The 18,276-nt window shown below is 41.3% G+C and overlaps 1 protein-coding gene across 1 annotated transcript; it reads right to left on the bottom strand.

Moving 5' to 3' along the window:
- Positions 1–827: 827 nt before the first annotated feature.
- LOC115792720 (sodium/potassium-transporting ATPase subunit alpha-1-like) lies at positions 828–11,969 on the bottom strand. The gene is made up of 23 exons (XM_030747347.1): positions 11,849–11,969; positions 11,356–11,466; positions 11,171–11,230; positions 10,392–10,493; positions 10,162–10,263; positions 9,970–10,083; positions 9,638–9,772; positions 9,180–9,297; positions 8,824–9,092; positions 8,427–8,735; positions 6,419–6,553; positions 5,412–5,604; positions 5,142–5,317; positions 4,901–5,037; positions 4,552–4,702; positions 4,293–4,461; positions 4,054–4,208; positions 3,387–3,510; positions 2,387–2,532; positions 2,133–2,263; positions 1,853–1,954; positions 1,467–1,558; positions 828–973 (listed from the first exon to the last, which is right to left on the bottom strand). Exons 1-23 carry the CDS (start codon positions 11,858–11,860, stop codon positions 945–947), a joined length of 3,072 nt encoding a protein of 1,023 aa, XP_030603207.1. The 5' UTR covers positions 11,861–11,969; the 3' UTR covers positions 828–944.
- Between the last annotated feature and the right edge of the window lie 6,307 nt (positions 11,970–18,276).

Genomic DNA, 18,276 nt, shown 5'->3' with positions numbered 1-18,276 from the left:
TGAAGGTCATATTTTAAATAACTTTAGAACCTCACAAGGACCAGATTATTTTCTTTATGTACGCATGTAGGTGTACTTTTATTTACTTTTTTACTATGACTCCAACTTGGGCAAAGTCAAATACAAATACAATGGTTTCACTGATAGGCTACCAGGAAGCAAAAGGTATTCAGCTACGACTGGAAGCCCCACCCTCGGTGTTCCTGCGGTTAGCAGACATCAAAAGCAAAGCTATAAAGTTTAACTGAGAGGGTTTCAATGAATCAGTGAGCAGCATAATGTGTCTGAAATACTCTGTGCCCTTGAATAGACAAAGTTATCTCTAAGTTCTCTAACAAAAGCTAAATGTCAAAAATTATTGGCTTGTAATCAAAAGACTCTGACGTTCCCCCAAAATCATCATGTGCACTTCCTGTTCATTGGAATCTGCAGTGAGGAGGAAGGATTGGCTCACTGGCTAGCCAGTGGGGGTTGTTGGATGTGTTAGTACAGTAGTACACTCATTGCTCTTTGTAGCTACTCAGCTATGTGTAGTGATGGTGGTGGTGCTGGTGCTGGTGGCAGCTGTAAAAGTCTAATGAGTGAGGAACAAAGAGGAGGAGGAAAACATGGAGAATCTCAGAAATTAGCATGAGGGGTTTTACCGAAAGATTAAGCAACACTGTGTCCATGTAATCCTCGATTTTGTACTTGAACAAAGTGATCTTTATAGAAACGATGTAAAATGTCCTAAAACGTGACTCTTTATGTGTGACGTCAGAACCTGCATATTTACTGTCAGCACACCAGGGAACCCTCCTAGAAAAGAAACTAACATGGAAGCAGCCTCAGTGTACAGTGGAAATGCTTTATTGTGGCAAACACACTGATAAATAAATATGTATGCAAGATGGCATTAAATCGTAATGAAATGCGTGCTCCCTTCGAGTCAGTGTTATGTTGGCTCAGTAGTATGTCTCTTCCTCCACCCAACCTAGAAACCAAATGAGACATAATTAGGAATTAGGGACATAATTTCTGCAATGCTTCATCTCACACTTTAGCTTTTGGATACATCTGGTTGTCTTTTACAGACAAATCCAGTGATGGAATATATCTAAAAAGGCCTGAAAAACTTGTACTTGATATTGCTGCTGTTTGCTACCAGTGATTAAAAGAAATTGGGCTCGACTGGAGAGTGTGAGGAAAACACAGCCTAAACTTAGCAGCCATGACTTTGGTGATGAAATGACATCATGAATAATCTCTTTGTAATTTGATTTCTTAGGATATTCAACTGTTTACAGCTCTCAAAATTTTGATACTTTGCTGATGTTTGCAGGTTGGGATTTGATCAAAGCATTTAGGTCAAATTGAAACAATCGTGGCTTCTGCATCCCCCTACATTCATGTTCCAATGCAAAGAATACAGGAAAAAATGTGCCTGAGGTGGTTCAGAAAGTTAAAAATAATAGTGAAACTCTTACCATCTGGGCAGCGTCTGAGGATGTACTTTCTGACTTCATCATAAATGAAGATGAGGAGGGAGTAGGGGACGGAGCAGACCCACCACATTGGTCTGAGGTAAGGATGGACAGATAGGGATTGAGTTACGAGAGAGTTTCATATTTGGTTCTGTGAAAGCATTTAAAATCCTTTGTATATCAAAAAAAATAAATGTGATTATTACCATCACATTAACAGGAACTGTTAAGATGGCCACAAAAGCAACAGGGAAGGTAATTAATTGTTAATTAGTAAATTCTGTAAAACGATCTGTACTGTTTTATTGCTGGGTATCTGCATTTTCTTGCATTCCCAGTAAAACCATATGAAAAATCACACTGTAAGCTTGTCTGTGTGTTTTCCTTACTTCATAGGGTACATTCTGATGGCAACATCCATGCCTGGGCAGTATGACAGGAAGGCAGCCAGAGAGATCTCCTCAAGGATCCCAAAGATGAGGACGTAGTTCCTGCGGAGGGAAAAAAAAATATCAATGTTGGAATCACAGTCGACACGCTTTGCCACACTCATCCTTTCCTTTATAGTGCTGCATAAATATTTAATATGGGCTCATTTTCTTCAACAAATACGAGACAGTGTTTATTATTTTATCATTGGAGATGTCACTTGTATCTCTGTAAACATACCTCATTCCTTGCTTAACAATAGAGTTCCTCCTGGTCTTACAGATGAGCAGATCGGCCACCTGGACGATCACAATACTGGTGAAGAAGGCCGTGTGGCAGGTGAACTCTACGATCTTTCTGCGCTCGTACGTCTGGTGAGTAAAAATGAAAAGTTCAGATCATTCTCCATTTCCAGCCCTGAAACTTACGTGAACTACACAGTAAAGTTTGAGCGTTCTCACAGTCCAGAGTACAACGAGTAAAGTGTGACTGACCCACTCCTGTCCATAGCTGTCTTCCAGATCATTGAGATATCTGTTATCCCAGCGCACTCGGATTCCCGGCAGGTCCCATGGGAGAAAACCGTTTTCAGACAGGATGACGAAATATGTGAAGAAGCCAGCTATGGCCTGCATCATACCTAACAGGAGGAAAACAACCGGAAATATCAGTGAATGACAGAGTGTCAGCTTTTTCTAATGATAAGTGTTAAATAATGACAATTGTGGCTAAACAATCATAAAGATAACACAAACAAATATAACATGTTGATGTCATTTCCTGCAAATCCATGGTGGACGCACCAAAAAAATTATTTAATATTCATTATCTGGAATCATGCATGGATGCTTAAAAAATTGTCAAATCAAATAATGACTGGAAAAATCTACTGATTGGAAATTTAACTTTTTTTTGGGGGGGGGGGGGGGTGCCAGAGCAGGAAATATTTGGGTATAATTTAGGAATATGATATTAATACTGGTCACAAAATGTTACTTTTGAGCTAAAACCAAATATTGGTTTGTTTTTCTTTTGGTTTTTGCTACAATTTTAAACAGAGGATGGTGGAAGAACACACACACACACACACACACACACACACACACACACACTCACATATCATTCAAATATATTTCAAGATGACATTTTGGTCTTTTACTTGCTGTAAATAAAAAAGCAAACCTTTGGATTTATCACAGTAGTAAGAATTTCCGAGGGTGAGTACAGTAAGTTCACAAACGATTTCCTCACTAAATGAAGGTAGCCATTTTGGAAATGACATTCAAAGGTCCATTCATGTTAGCAGTAAAAAGATCATCCACAAAGGGGCAGGAGAGTGCAGCAGGTTTTTCAGAAAAGTAAAAGCATTCAGCTGATCAAGAAGTCTAAAACCCAGTGCCAGTCACGGGCAAGTGTGTTCAAACTTTTGACTGGTACTGTATATCTAAAACCAGCAAGTGTGGATACAATATGTTTAAATAAATGATGTGTTACCAATTTGTCCATAGGCCATACTGATGAGTCTCTCATTCACCAGCTTGTCTGTTTTGGCGTCTCTAGGCTGTCTTTTCATGATGTCGCTCTCAGCTTGTTCATAAGCCAGGGAGATGGCGGGGACCTGCGACACCACAAGTAAAGAAAAGGAAAAAGTAGGTAAATCATCCACCCACACCTGCATTATGATCATTCGAACCTCTGCATAAAACAGCATCACCCATAAGCTGGAGAGGACGTGGCATATCACAAATTTAGAAGATCTTCGTGTAGCCTGGAAAAAGAGCTTGCTGCTCAATATATATTTAAAAAAAAGCCTCCGTAAAGCTTATTCATCACTGACTGATGAAAATAGGAACAATCCCAGGTTTATCCCAGATATTGTGCAAATGCTTTTTTGAGTTTGCACAATATCTCTAAACTTAGAAGCAATGCTGGAAAACTAGTTCATGCTTTTATTACTTCTGGGCTGGAATATTCTAATTCATTACTATCAGACTGTCCCCCAACCAGGTGCAGCTGTTAAAAGGTAGTTTTTCCAAAGTGCTTGCTCTCTGAATTATTTTAGGGTCTTTGCCTTAGAGTATAAAGTGCCTTGAGGCAATTTGGCATCATATGAATAAAACTGAACTGAACTGAACTGAACAGAACCAGCCAAACAGCTCACCATGTCGGTTCCCAGATCAATACAGAGGATGGTCACAGTTCCCAGGGCAAGAGGGATGTCGGCAATCACAAAAAAGAGGAAAGGTGACATCTCAGGGATTTTGCTGGTCAGCGTGTAGGCGATGGACTTCTTCAAGTTATCAAAGATCAGACGGCCTGAAAAAGTCATTTAGCAGCTGCAGTGATGCTTTGCATTTTGTGTATTTCTACATTGTTGACAAGTCTTGATGTAGTTCTTACCTTCTTCCACTCCAGTTAAAATGGAGGCAAAGTTATCGTCCAGCAGGATCATGTCGGCGGCCTGCTTGGAGACGTCAGATCCAGCGATCCCCATGGCGACGCCAATGTCAGCTTTCTTCAGAGCTGGAGAGTCGTTCACACCGTCACCTGTCACGGCCACAATGGCGCCCTGCACAGGGAAGAAAAGTGTTGTTAGGAGTTCCAAACAGAACATTTCTGAACTTGTGTTTGTGAGAAAAATTCACCCCCTGATGCTCACCTGTCTCTGGCATCCTTCCACGATGATCAGTTTCTGCTGAGGGGAGGTCCTGGCGAAGACAATTTCTGTGTGATACTTCAGCACATCATCAAGCTGCTCTGGAGTCATCTCTTTCAGATCACTACCGTGGACAACGCAGGCCTTAGCTTCCCTGAAGATGAGATAACAACAGCGTTAGTACCACAGAAGGCCAAGAACAAATACAGCATCAAGCTTGGCAAAAATAAATGATGGTGGGGTCAGGAAGAAGTTTAAATCTATGCCATCAATGCGAGACAGATTTTCCACTTCCATTTATTCTCAAGAAATGCTCAAAGGTAGCTCAATAAATATTGGTAACAGAACCAACCTGGGGTCAACCTCTGAAACTGGAACATTCAGGCGCGCAGCAATCTCTTCAACAGTCTCGTTACCTTCAGAGATGATACCCACACCTCTAGCGATTGCCTTGGCTGTAATTGGATGGTCACCTGTGACCATGATGACCTGAGATAGAAGATTTAAATTGAGGCTCTTTGAGCAAATCTTTGTCATAAGCCAAAAACAAAAGAGAAAACATTAGGATATGTTCATTCAAAGAGTGAGCTTACCTTGATTCCTGCACTCCTGCATTTATTCACAGCGTCGGGCACAGCAGCACGAGGAGGGTCGATCAAAGCCATGAGGCCGATGAAGCACAAGTTCTCAGTGGGGAAGTTCACATTGTCAGCGTCAAAAGCAAAGCCCTCTGGGAACTGGTCATCAGGCAAGTGGAACTGACAGAAGCCTGAAAAGGGCAAAAAGAAAATGCTTGTCAGATTCCATTTTGTTTACTAGCTAACAATACAAAGCTGCAGATATACACTAAAGTTTTACTGTACCCAGTACTCTCTCTCCAAGACCTCCCAACTCAAGATAGGTATTCTGGAAAGCATCCTTCTGCTCATCATCAAGAGGCTGCTCTTTGCCCTGGATCATGATGCTGGAGCAGCGGTCCAAAATCCTCTCTGGGGCTCCTTTCATCACCAGCAGATGCTTGGTTTCCCCGGGGGTTGTGTTCTTATGAACGGAGAGCTGTGGGACAGCAGAACAGCTGGATTTAAATGCAGGTTTTATTCAGACTATCAGCAGTTTAAATAAATAAAAATACTACCATTTGTTCCTCACTGTTGTGCTCCCGGGCTGCTTATCAAAGATGGAGAACGCCTCCCGGTCCCAAAATAGTGGCCTTGATTGTACTTTTGGTTTATGAAAGGACGAGTTCGCGTGCGACTGGCTTAAATTTGACAATGATCATGAGTGTGCCTGCCAATATTTTTGTTATCACATATTCCCGTGTTAAGACTTTACGTTACAATGCAACAACTGTGCATGCACCCCAGGCACTGGACTTCAAGAAAGCATGATGCTATGTGAGTCCGCAACAGAGTGTAATTAAGGCTTAATGCCAATGCAAAACTGTGGCCAGTAAGGGGGGGGGGGGGGGGGGGGGGCTACTCCTCTATTAGCAAAAAAAAAAAAAAAAAGTCTGATTGTATAGAAAATTATCAGGAAATGAACTTATTCACTTTTGATTTATGACCCTACTAAAGACTTTCCTGATGAGTTTATGGTCTCAGTTGCTATATTCAAGTCTTATTTAATTCAAAATGTTATTCACTTGGTAATTCACAGCGAAATTGACAATACAGCAGGAAATGCTTTATCGGGCACAAGTTTCAAGAAAACAATAATGTTCACAGCCTTAATATGTTGAAGTTGAGGTTTTGAAACAGAATTTCACAAACTAAAGTGTGACTGCAGTTGATACATCCATCCTTCATGAACAGTATCAATTACATATATACACTGTATTTTGGAGCTTTAACACACTGTGTGGATGGTTTACCTGGTATTTGTTTGTGGAATTGAAGGGGATCTCACCAATCTTGGGGTATTTCTCTCTCATGCTGCTAACAGATCCGCAGCACAGCTCGATGCACTTCAGCAAGGCGGCCTCTGAGGCATCACCAGCGACATCTCTCTGTGGATTTAAGTAAAATACAGAGCAGGGTTATTATAGTTAACGAAAACGAAAGAAATAACGAAAACTGAATTGTGAGTTTACAAAACTAACTAAAACTAACTGAAATTATAGATATTGTTATTTTTTCAAAAGTCTTGTGGATTGATATGAAATCATTTTTTTCCTCTCTCCGAGTTTAAGCTCGGAACGCCGTCGGGCAAATGGGTGCGCATGTGCGTGCGTGCGCATGTGCGTGCGCACACCGCGCTGCTCCTCAGAGAGTCCCATGTGGTGTTTTTTTTTTTTTTAAACTATGATAGCACAGATAGCAGCGAGTGTCTTGTTGTGGATGATGTTGTGGATGATGTACGGAACACTTCTTAGGCAGGAAAAAAAACACCAACATCAAAGTAGACCTGAGAAGCGCACACAAGGCAGCTACGGAAACCGCTCTCATCCTACAAGGCAACCTGGCCTGCACCTCCAGAGAAACGTGACTACTCGTCGGGTCAACGCAGCCACAACGTTGTGTTTAGTCCTTGTGCGTTTCCGGCTACTTTATCAGTCAGATAATAACAATCAGGACTAATAATCAAAGCATCAATATAAGGACTCACAAATGTCAGCAAATTCCTGGAGGGAGCTGCTGAAACTATGGGAATGGACGTGAAGGAATGAAGAAAGTGAAAAAACAGGGACAAATATGTTTGCACCCTAAAAACTGAGCACAAAGAGCGAGGACCAAAAAACCCCAGCACACAACCACAAGGTAATTAACACACGCAATCCAGCTATACATGCATAAATGCGGACATGAGGTCGGACACTTCCGTAGGCTACAGAGGCTGCAAAGACCCTGCAAGTCTAATCAGCGAGCATCTAACCAAGCTAGCTCCAAAACAGAAGCAGCATCAGGTGGAGAGAACATCAGGATGCAGCTGGATTTGAGCTTTGACTCCTTCAAGGAGTTTGTTTTTGTCAAACACCACATGTAGCTGTTGTTAATCTGCTGCACTGAGGCTGAACTTTATTGTGGAGTTTATTGTAGAATTTATCGAGTTTTGGAGTTCATATTGTTAGCAGTTTCTCCCTGTTGATGTTCATGTGTGTCCTTAATATTACACACATTTAGCATGTAGTTCTGCTGTCTGTGAACAGTTGGTTGCTGAATATATTTCTTTAAAGGGTATCTTTAAAGCGTACCTGATTAAGTATGAAAATACTAAAACTAATACTGAAACTAACTAAAACTAAGCATAAAACCAAAAATAAAAACTAATAAAAACGAGCAAAACCACTGAAAACTGAATTAGAGAAAAAACTAACTAAAACTAAACTATAATGTAAAATCCAAAACTATTATAACCCTGATACAGAGTTAACAAAATGTGTTCACCTATCACGTCCCATGCCTTCTGTATAATATTAATTTGCTAGTGATGTCCACACAACAACTATATTTGTGTAATTTGTTGGTGAATTAAATAAAATGTACAGCACCGAGGTGTCACTCTTGAAATTGGGATCATCTTAAATTTAATTCCAACAGAAGAAATGTCTACCCATACACATATAAAATTATATTTTTATACAAATGCTGTTTGGAATTAACTGCCCAGCATGCCACTTTTAATGGACTTGCCAGCTGTCATATATGGCAAATCCATTAATCTCTCTGGCCACCTCTCAGTATAGCCCCAGCTGTATATTTAAAACAGCCTTTATAAAAAATTTGCGATGCTGTTTGGCTGCATTTGTATCTGGTTTAATCTCAAAAGTTCCTAGCAAAGCTATAACACTGCAGCACTCAACAAGAGTGATATGTGGTGAACTAAAATGATGACATTAATGGTTGGTAACCAAAAGAGTTTTAAAGATGAAGGTTTCTCACCTTCAGAATGGGAATGTTGGTCTGCTCAGCCAGGAAGACGGCACGGTTGCAGAGTCCGGCGATTCTGGACAGAGCTGCCCAGGTGGGTGAGCTCCTGTCAAAAGAGGTACCGCTCTGGTTCTCAGTGGTGTCGGCCTTGTGGATCTGGTTATCAAACCACATGTGGGCTACGGTCATTCTGTTCTGGGTCAGGGTGCCAGTTTTGTCTGAGCAGATGGTGGAGGTGGAGCCCAGAGTCTCGACAGCTTCCAAGTTCTTCACCAGGCAGTTCTTCTTGGCCATACGCTTAGCAGTCAGGGTCAGACACACCTGCAGACAACAACTTAAGATTTTAACAATTCATCATCAGTCAAATATAAGGTAGCTGAAGAGAATGGCATTAGACACCAAAACTCACAGTGACGGTAGCCAAGAGGCCTTCTGGCACATTGGCAACAATGATACCAATGAGGAAGATGACACCCTCCAGCCAGTTATATCCAAGGATGACAGAGAGCAAGAAGAAAGTAACACCCAGGAAGACGGCCACTCCAGTGATGATGTGGATAAAATGCTCGATCTCAATAGCAATGGGAGTTTTTCCAGATTCCAGACTGGAAGCCAGAGTGGCGATACGACCCATAATAGTATTATCTCCAGTGTTGATGACGATTCCTCTGGCTGTACCTGAAATAATCGTCACCATGCTTATGTTCAGTCTAATTAATACTACACATAAATGTCTCTGTCACGCATGAGCTGTTTTTCCTCTACCTTCTACACAGTTGGTGGAGAAGAAAGCAATGTTCCTGGTTTCCAGAGGGTTTTCATTGGAGAAGTCTGGAGAACGAGTCTGGGGCTCTGACTCACCAGTCAGGGAGGAGTTGTCCACCTGAAAGATGGACAAAATAAACAAAATAAACAATTAACATTTGTGTAAGAATTATTTTAATTCAAGAAATGTTATGTTATGATGCTTGAGTGAGTCAAAGAAAATCTACAAAGAATAAAGATCTCCACATCAATAAACATAGTTAGCTACTTAAATAGAACAGCCTAAGGCTTCCCAGTGGGTGTGAGCTGAGCTGAGCAATCAGATGACATGGATACAGACTCGCTGATGCAAACTGTGCAATCTAAAAAAGCATCTAAATAAATAAATAATAATATATATGAATTCCACACTCTAAAAAATGTATGGTGAGATCAACAAGAGCATTTGAGGTGCAGACCTTGCAGCCGTGAGCAGCGATGATTCTCAGATCAGCAGGGATCCTGTCTCCTCCTTTCACCTCCACTAAATCTCCGACCACAACGTCCTCAGTGTTGATGCTCTTCTTTTCTCCATCACGGACAACCAGGGCTTGCTAAGATTTTTAAGGAATTTTTAAGGAACACAGTAAACATAATTAAACATTTCAAAAAGCACTGGACTCGATTAATTGATTCTGTTTTTAATCCCAGCAGCAAAAAAGCCAGATCACTGATGGTAAAATGCTGTAAATGAATAAAACATTTGGGATAAGGTGCAGGCACATTAGCTTTTCTTCCTTGAAAATCTCACCTGTGGGACCAGATTCTTGAAGGAATCCATAATCCTTGAGCTCTTGGCTTCTTGGTAGTAGGAGAAGCAAGCAGTGATCATGACAACAACAGCAAGCACAATACCTAGATACAACTTCAGAGATAAGGGAAAGTTAGGTAAATAATTTATACCACGAAACTTTACCTAACAGATAGCAAAAGACTTGCTTACATTATCACTTGCTGGTTCATCTTCAGAGGCAGCCTGGATACTGTACGCCAAGAAGCAGAGGAAGGCACCGATCCACAGCAGCATGCAGAAACCACCGAACAGCTGGACACCATAGAAAACAACCGTCAGGTTTTGCTGGTTGTACTGGTTTAGCCTGAGTTTGCATTTCTAATATTTGGATGTTCCACCACAGGTTTGTGGTTTGCACAGGGAGAATGTCTGACTCTTACCTGTTTGCAGAACTTGACCCATTCAGGCGTTGTGGGAGGAGGAGTGAGGGCGTTGGGACCATCTCGGGCCAGGATCTCTCTTGCTCTGGAGGAGGAAAGACCCTGAAAAAGAGTGTTTCATTTACTTTGGAAATTCAACAGACTTGTCAGTAAATGTGGAGTACACTACGCTTACTATTACAAAAATATTGTGGTATATGTAAAAGTACTTATTACCCTAGTACTTATTACCTTATGTGTTTTGCAGGCCATTCATAGGAGATTTTTTTTTCCTTGTCCTTTTTCATGTTTTAAAATATTATTTGTCTTTTTAAAGGTGTCTGAGCCCCTTTACTCGGGCTGTTCCTTCTTCCCCTCTTTTGCTCCCTCTTTCTTTCCATCTTTCAGCTGGGACCTTCCATACGAACCGAATAGAGATTGCCTCTGCTCATTACCTAAATCTCTCTGGTTGTGATAAATCTTCAAATCTTAAGTATGACAAAGTTTTACAGAGGAAATACCACCGACTGGTTGCTATAAGGGACGAGGCTAAAATCTGTAAAACTAGGCTAATAAAACAAATCTTCATACCTAACTACTCCCCTTGATAGGTGAAAAATCTTTGTGACATGGTGACTATGCTGCTCTTAAAAAATTACGAACTTTTGGATAAATACAAGAAAAAAAAAACTGTCAGGTGTCTTCAACCCTTTCAGTGTAGACAGTCAAATCTTTCCTGACCTCAGTCCTCATCAGCTCAAACACTCACAGAAACAAAGACACACATTTGGAGTGCTCACCCTTACTGGGTCCGTTCCATATTTTCTGTAAATTTCATCAATGGTTAATTTGTGGTCATCCTAAGGAGAGCGCATGAAAGACAAAGACAAAGAGACATTTTTAAAGCAAACTGAAATCCCAGTGATTTTAAAATTGCAGCATTAAAAAAAATTACAGAGTGGCTGCACATAAGCTGAGAACTCACCAGGATGACTTCTTTTTTCAGCTCTTCCATATCCTTCTTTTTTCTCCCCTTCTTGTTTTGCTTGCCCTCATTTTCGGAGCTTTCCGCCAGTTTGTATTCATCTTTTGTTTTCTAGAATGAACAAATTGTCACAAAATGAGATTCTGAATAAAACTTAAAACACATGCAAAGAGTTCCCTTCAATTTTACGTGACTGAGAGCAGAATATTGTGCCATTTCTCCTGTAAAACTTGTGTTGATCATTGTTACAAAAGTGACTTGTTCTATATAATTTAGAAAAATGGCTCCATAAAGTTGCCAAAGCTGTTTAAAATAAGACATGCAAGTTAGCATGGGAGAAAGTAAAAAATAAGGTACGAGAATATGCAACCAAAACTCCGAAACTTTCAAGCTTAACCAAAACTTTGTGACTGAGCTTAAAAGTGAAAAACCTAAAAGAGCATAGCCTCAGCCTAAGTCTAAACTCCAGGCTAAAACCTGTGACACTACTTACTCTGACTCCCATGGTTACAGTGGAGTCTGACAGCCGACAGTTCAATTGTAAAATCTAATTTTGCTACTCTGGCTCTCTGTTTCAGTCAAGTTGTTTCTTCCACTCTGCCCAGAGCAGAGCATGGAGGTGGCATCATCTCAGCTTACTTTTATACCTGGAGAGGAGGAGCCTGGGGCAAGGGAGGACAGAGGTCAAACTCAATAGCATGGTTGTGAAGGTCACTGGTAGAACCCCTCCCACAACCAATTTTCTTGCTTTGGTCACTGCTACCAGTACTTGTCAGCTGTATCCAGAGTCCCAAAAGCTGAGCAACCTTGGTTGGAGTCCTTCAGCTTAATGGTTCCCTTCACCTCTGGTACCCATCATTCTATCTGGTGGAACTTTGCAGCCCCAGCTCAGTGCAGCAGGCTTGGCAATAGAGGAGCATAAAATGGACCATTCATCCTCCTTCAGAATGCTATCAAAATTCTGCCCCGAGGAGGGAGTTGACAATCTCACAAGCATGGGCCTCTTGCCAGATTCACTACACATTTGGGGATGCCGAGCCTCTCCATCATGCAGCCACAGATCTGATAATCCCATCACAAAGTCAATCATCGGCCTGCGACCTTGTGTGTCCTGGCACCACACGCACTTATGAACACCCATATGCTCAAAAATGGACCCTGACGTCCCTCATGAAACCAAATCTGCTCTTCCTGTTCATAAAGGAAGGACTGTCCTTGATGCCTGGCTGGCCGGGGAACAGGGAGTTACTGGATATGTTTGCTGTAAATGTATCTGTGTGTTATCAGTCCATTAAGCGAAGTGAGGATGGGATGCAAATAAAATAAGAACAAAGAGGTGGGATATTGTAAAACCAAAGAGGGGTGGTGGGGGGGTGGGGTGGGGGGAAAATTAAAAAATGATTCACATGGCATACGGCCTCAGATCTGATAAGATTACAAAATCAGTCACTGACCTGCAACTTGGGATGTCCTGGTGCACTAGTGTACTTATGAGCGCACTTATGCTGAAACATGACATTTGCTATGGTTGAGCTGGGATTAGCACAGAGTTCTGATAAAACCTATACAGTTAATCTAGCACCCCGTACATGACACATTGGCTGGAGGGACTCCCATCAAGGGCAAGTAGACCCTGACAACATAGGTCCTGGGATCATTTGTGCACACGAAATCCTCCACCACAGTGAAGTGTTGATTCACTCTGGGGGGAATCCCCCTCTGTGTTGAAAAGGCAAAAATATCTCCAACTTATTATAATTTCTCACCATGGATGGATGGAACAAAATTAAACTTCAAATAATGCAACCTGTAATCTTATCATCAAAGTGTAATCTTGTAACCAAAGGACATTTGTGACCCTTATGTCCCTCATGAAACCAAAATGTTCTCTTCTCATTATGAAGGGAGGACTGTCCTTGGTGTCTGGCTGGCAAGGCATCAGGGAGTTACAGGATGTGTTTGCTGTAAACATATGTATAACTGTGTGTTGGCAAAAAAATAAAAAACAAAGATGAGGGATACTGTAAGGGGGGGAGTATGGGAAATGTCTGAAATTAATGTGAGAAGTGTTAAAAGGTGAATAAAAAGGTTACAATTAAACAATGAGGCAAATGGCATTCAGCTGCACATGTCTTTCTCCAAGAAAGAAAAATCAAAAAATCAAAAGAAAGAAAGGAACAGGAAGCTGTAACTGAGGGAAGACAGTTCTAGAGTTTTTTTTTTTTTTCTAAAGAAAGGTGAGCGGACACCAACTATCAGGTTAAGAGGTCAAGCCAGAGAGTGAAGCATAAATAATTCAATTGATATAGTATGACACATCGTGAGCTATACTGTGCCAACTACGAATTATTCCAAGCTTTTGTATCAATAACAGTATCAGCTGAAAGCAGAACAACATTAACATCAAGCAGCATTGAACTTTATTACATGCTGAACTATTGCGCTCTAGGGCAGGAAAACAAATGATGTCTGTTTATGTCAACCAATAATATTTCTAGTGAAGTCCTATTGTCTTTCTTATGCACTATAGTAGCCTAAGCATTTTCTCACGGTGTTAGGAAACTTTTATTTTAAACTTTTTCACCAAACTGGTTGCCTGTCCACGGCATACATACCCTGGTGTGCAATCTTGTAAATGAAATCCAATACACAAAAGTTTTATGGAGTTGTTTTTTGAGCCACAATGTCACTGGAGAGCTGTGGTGCAACTGTAGAGAGTTGAAATGACCTCACTTCTGAGGTGGAGTACCAAAGGGGATAAAGAGAAAAACAGTCATCCCTAAAGTTTTTTTGTTTTGTTTTGTTATATTTGTGAATTTGACTGTCATCTAAGCATGTTTGTGAGTGATGTGCAGGTTTATGTATTGAGGTACTATTCCACAGCAGGATGCTAGAGGGCGCGTATGGTATGGAGCAGTGTTAATTTCGTTGACGAAATATTTTCGTCATAGTTTTCGTCAACGACCCTTTTTTCATGACGAAAAAAAGACGATAACTAAACAAAAACTACCTAAAAGGATGAAAACGATGACAAAATTAATTGATACTTTCATCAACGAATGAAAATGAGATGAAAATGGTTGGCGGGGACGACATCCAATCAGAACTGATTTAATTTTGTGAAAGGGTGGAAGAAGTTAGGAAAACATCCAATCAAACACACAGTTGCACAAATTTGCTCTAAAACCAGGAAGGCCAAACTAGCAAACCTCCACACCGCGGTGGATTAGCCTTTCCTGAACACTGCCCTGTACCTTTCAGAGCGTCTCCTGCTGTAAAACGCTCGTATTATCTCAGTAAGGTGGTGTTAATGATCAGGTTTTTCGGAAGCAGGTGAAACACTAATGTTAATATTATTAATAATATTGCATAACTTTTAATAAACACCTATTAAAAGTTATGCAATATTAATAATATTGCATAACTGCCTCACGCAGAGACGGAAACTGTCAAAATCCTCTGCTGCTGTGTGGCTATAGTTCCTTTGAGGAAAGGATTCAGGAGTAAATCTCAAGGAAATATCTGGAATTGGAGTCCCATAGGCAGTTCGTGGTTGTATGCAATCTCGCTCTGGCAACCCCTGCGCCCTGCAATGACACTGGTCCCAAGCTGTATTGGCTCTGCCACTCCGCTGGATCAAACAATGTTGTGGAGAGGGGGGACCTGCAACTTGGGCAAGTGACAAAAGAAAGACAGCGGTCATCAACAATGAACTACTGAGTCTGAAGGTAGACATAGCTATTCTGCAAGAAACACACTTAGCTGAATCGAGATCTTTGAAGGAGAAGGACTACACCTTCCTCTGGCAAGGAAATGCAGCAAGGACTGCAGAGAACAAGGAGTAGGGTTTGCAGTCAAGAACACACTGCTGAAGATGGCTGAACCAGCTGGCCAGGGATCAGAATGCCTGCTTACTCTCCCCCTCCATACCTCTGAGGGATAAGTTACACTCATCAGTGCCTATGCCCCAACCCTGACCTCCCCATTAAAGGGAAAAGACAAGTTCTACACCAACCTGAATGATGCCATCAAGAAAGTCCACATCAGCGAACATCTCATCCTCCTTGGTGACTTCAGTGCCAGAGTAGGTGCAGACCATGACTCTCGGCCTTCTTGCTTGAACTCTTTTGGAGTTGGCAAGATCAAAGAGAACGGACAGTGCATGTTGGAGCTTATCACAGCCTCTGTGTGACCAACTCCTATTTCCAGATGAATCCACATCATAGAGTGTCATGGCAGCACCCTAGGTCCAGTCATTTGCACCAGTTTGACATGGTTATCGTCAGACGGACAAGCCTCAAACATGTGCTTCTCACTCATTCATACCATAGTGCCGACTGTGACTCTGACCACTCACTGATATGCTGCAAGGTTAAGCTGCAACCCAAGAAATTTCACTGCTCCAAACAAGAAGGGAAGCCACACATTAATACAACCAAGATGCAATATTCAAAGAAGCTTGAAGAATTTACAATGTTTTTTGAGCATGCTCTGCCTGCAGACTACCCATTCAACTTTGCTTCCAAGTCATGGAACCATTTGTGCGAAGTAATTCAGAAATCAGCTCTTGCTACCTTTGGGAGAAATACCTCCAAGAACTGTGACTGGTTTGATGCCAGAGCTGACCCCTGTCACTGAAGCTAATCATGCTGCCCTTGCTGATTACACATGCTCACCATGTGAGAAGACCCTGCAAGAACTTAGATCAGCCAGGAGCAAAGTACAGCAGGCTGCAAGAAGATGCGCCAATGAGTATTGGCAGGAGCTTAGCCATGACATCCAGAATGCATAGCAAAAGCTGGTTTGTACCGTTTCTACCATTTATCACGTGACCTTAATAACAGAAATGGGTCTTTTTTTGTGTGCTTGCAGACGCCGCATTGGGTCAGTGGGCCCGTTGCTGTGATACGCCAGTGCATATGTCTGTGGATTTACTGAGCTGGCTAGAACCCTGCTGACTGAAGGGTGGAATTCTGTTCATTCAGTGTGTCACAGTATTGGATGTACATGAGTACACACAGGAGGAAGCACTTTCCAGTGAAGTAGAATTCACCAGATTGGCTTCTTTAAGTCAGCCTTTTGATATTTTTGCTCTGTATTGTTTCTATTTACATTTTAATAGCACAACTGAGAGTCTTTTTTTAAAGGAAAAATTTTTTTTTTGAGCAGCATTATTATTTAAATATGCTAATAGTTGATTTTTGAGCAATTTCTCATGTACTTCTACAGCTGAATGTTAATAAAAATGCCTGTGTGACATTTGGGACATGTAGCTTTGACTCAAAAGTGCCATTTTGTTTATACCTTTTGGGAAGAAAAAATATCAAGATACATATCGTATATTGCACTTCAGCTAAAAAATATTGAGATATTACTTTTGGTCCATATTGCCCAGCTCTAGCTCAACATGTGTGCCTTTTTCTATTCTTTACCACAACACCACAGTTAGCACAGGAAGCCAGTTGCCTCTCAGATAACAAACCTAGGGAGGCAACACAAAAAAAGGACACTTGTGGCCCTTATGACCCTCATGAAACCAACAGGTGCTCTTCCTGTTCATAAAGGAATTACTGTCCTTGATGTCTGGCTGGCTGGGAAGTGAGGATATACTCAATGTGTTTGCTGTAAACGTGACGTGTGCATTTTCACCTCATTAAGGAAAGTGAGGATGGGTGTAAAGTGTGATGGAATTTCACCTTTCCAAATAAAAAGATTACAATAAAACATGAGTTTAAAAGCTTTAATAGGAATCAATTAGTATACTCATGCAAAATTGTCAGCACACAGTTGTGGTAGAAGTCCAAGTCAAGTCTAGCCGTCTATCCGTCCTCCACTAATCTAGAGCCAGGTTATGTGGGCAGCAGCCTAAGCAGAGAAACCCAGACATCCCTCTCCCCAGCCACCTCCTCCACCTTATCTGGGTGAATACTGAGGCATTCCCAGGCCAGCATACAGATAGAATCTCTCCAGCATATCCTGGGTCTGCCCTAGGGCCTCTATGTGACCTGTGGTTAAGGTCAGATATTTGTCTGCAAAGTATGAGAGAAACACACCAATTAAAAAGATAACACAGATAGCTGTTGTCAAGACCAAATTCAAATCTGCCTTGGAAGGGCACAAATCATGACTGCATAAGGGAAATAAAAATGCAAAAAATGATAACAGACTTAGTGACCTAATGTTCAACTTGAATAATTTATATATTCTGCGTTATTTTTGACACAGCTGGAGAGGTAATTAATTTTTGGTCATGTGGTCAGCATCTAAATCCAGGTATTGATCTGTACTGTATATTCCTTAGGTTCGTAAGAGAGTCAGCACTACTGAGAAATAGTGGGCGTGTTAGTTAACAAAAGGTCATGCACCAGGTGTAGTATGTCTTTTTGTCTTGCTCAACAAAGGACGCTGATTCAATACAGCCCTCCCGTGTGAATGTGTGCAGTAAATGGCTTGATAAGTTCTTATAGCTCATTAATTGATAACTAGGGGCTGGATGCTTTTCTCGGAGCAACTAACATCAGGAATCACAAACTTGTGGACATGAACTTCTGTGAAATGCCAATTATTATCCACAAGTGAATAATAATACAATTATACACACACAAAGACACAGATTTTGACTTCACTCTTTGGGTCAGTATCAGTATAAAGAGTAGTAATACTAAGGCGGCATCATAAAACAATAAAATCATAAATCAAGATTCATGACTAACAGGTTGGTATGCAAAAAAGCAAAGCATGTGCATGTGCGTCCTCATGCGCGTGCGTGTGTGTCCGTGCGTGATCAAATGATTTGTCATCATGGCATGCAGGTGTGTGAGTGTGCGTGATCTAACAATCGACCCCACTGTCTCTCCCCCCCTTCCTCTCCTTACAAGGGTTTTTTTTCCCAGACTTTCATCAAAGCTGCTCAATCTCTAC

The sequence above is a fragment of the Archocentrus centrarchus genome, chromosome 2 (genome assembly GCF_007364275.1).
Source record: "Archocentrus centrarchus isolate MPI-CPG fArcCen1 chromosome 2, fArcCen1, whole genome shotgun sequence".
Lineage (NCBI taxonomy): Eukaryota > Metazoa > Chordata > Actinopteri > Cichliformes > Cichlidae > Archocentrus > Archocentrus centrarchus.
Note: the sequence above shows the minus strand (reverse complement) of the source record. Positions and strands in the feature narration are given on the sequence as shown.

What these genes read in the sequence shown, in the direction of transcription:
- LOC115792720 (XM_030747347.1), bottom strand. An exon ending in TTTAACTGGAGTGGAAGAAG is followed by an intron (nt 4,209 to 4,292) that starts GTAAGAACTACA and finishes TGACTTTTTCAG; the next exon opens with GCCGTCTGATCTTTGATAAC. An exon ending in TTGATCTGGGAACCGACATG is followed by an intron (nt 3,511 to 4,053) that starts GTGAGCTGTTTG and finishes GTGGTGTCGCAG; the next exon opens with GTCCCCGCCATCTCCCTGGC.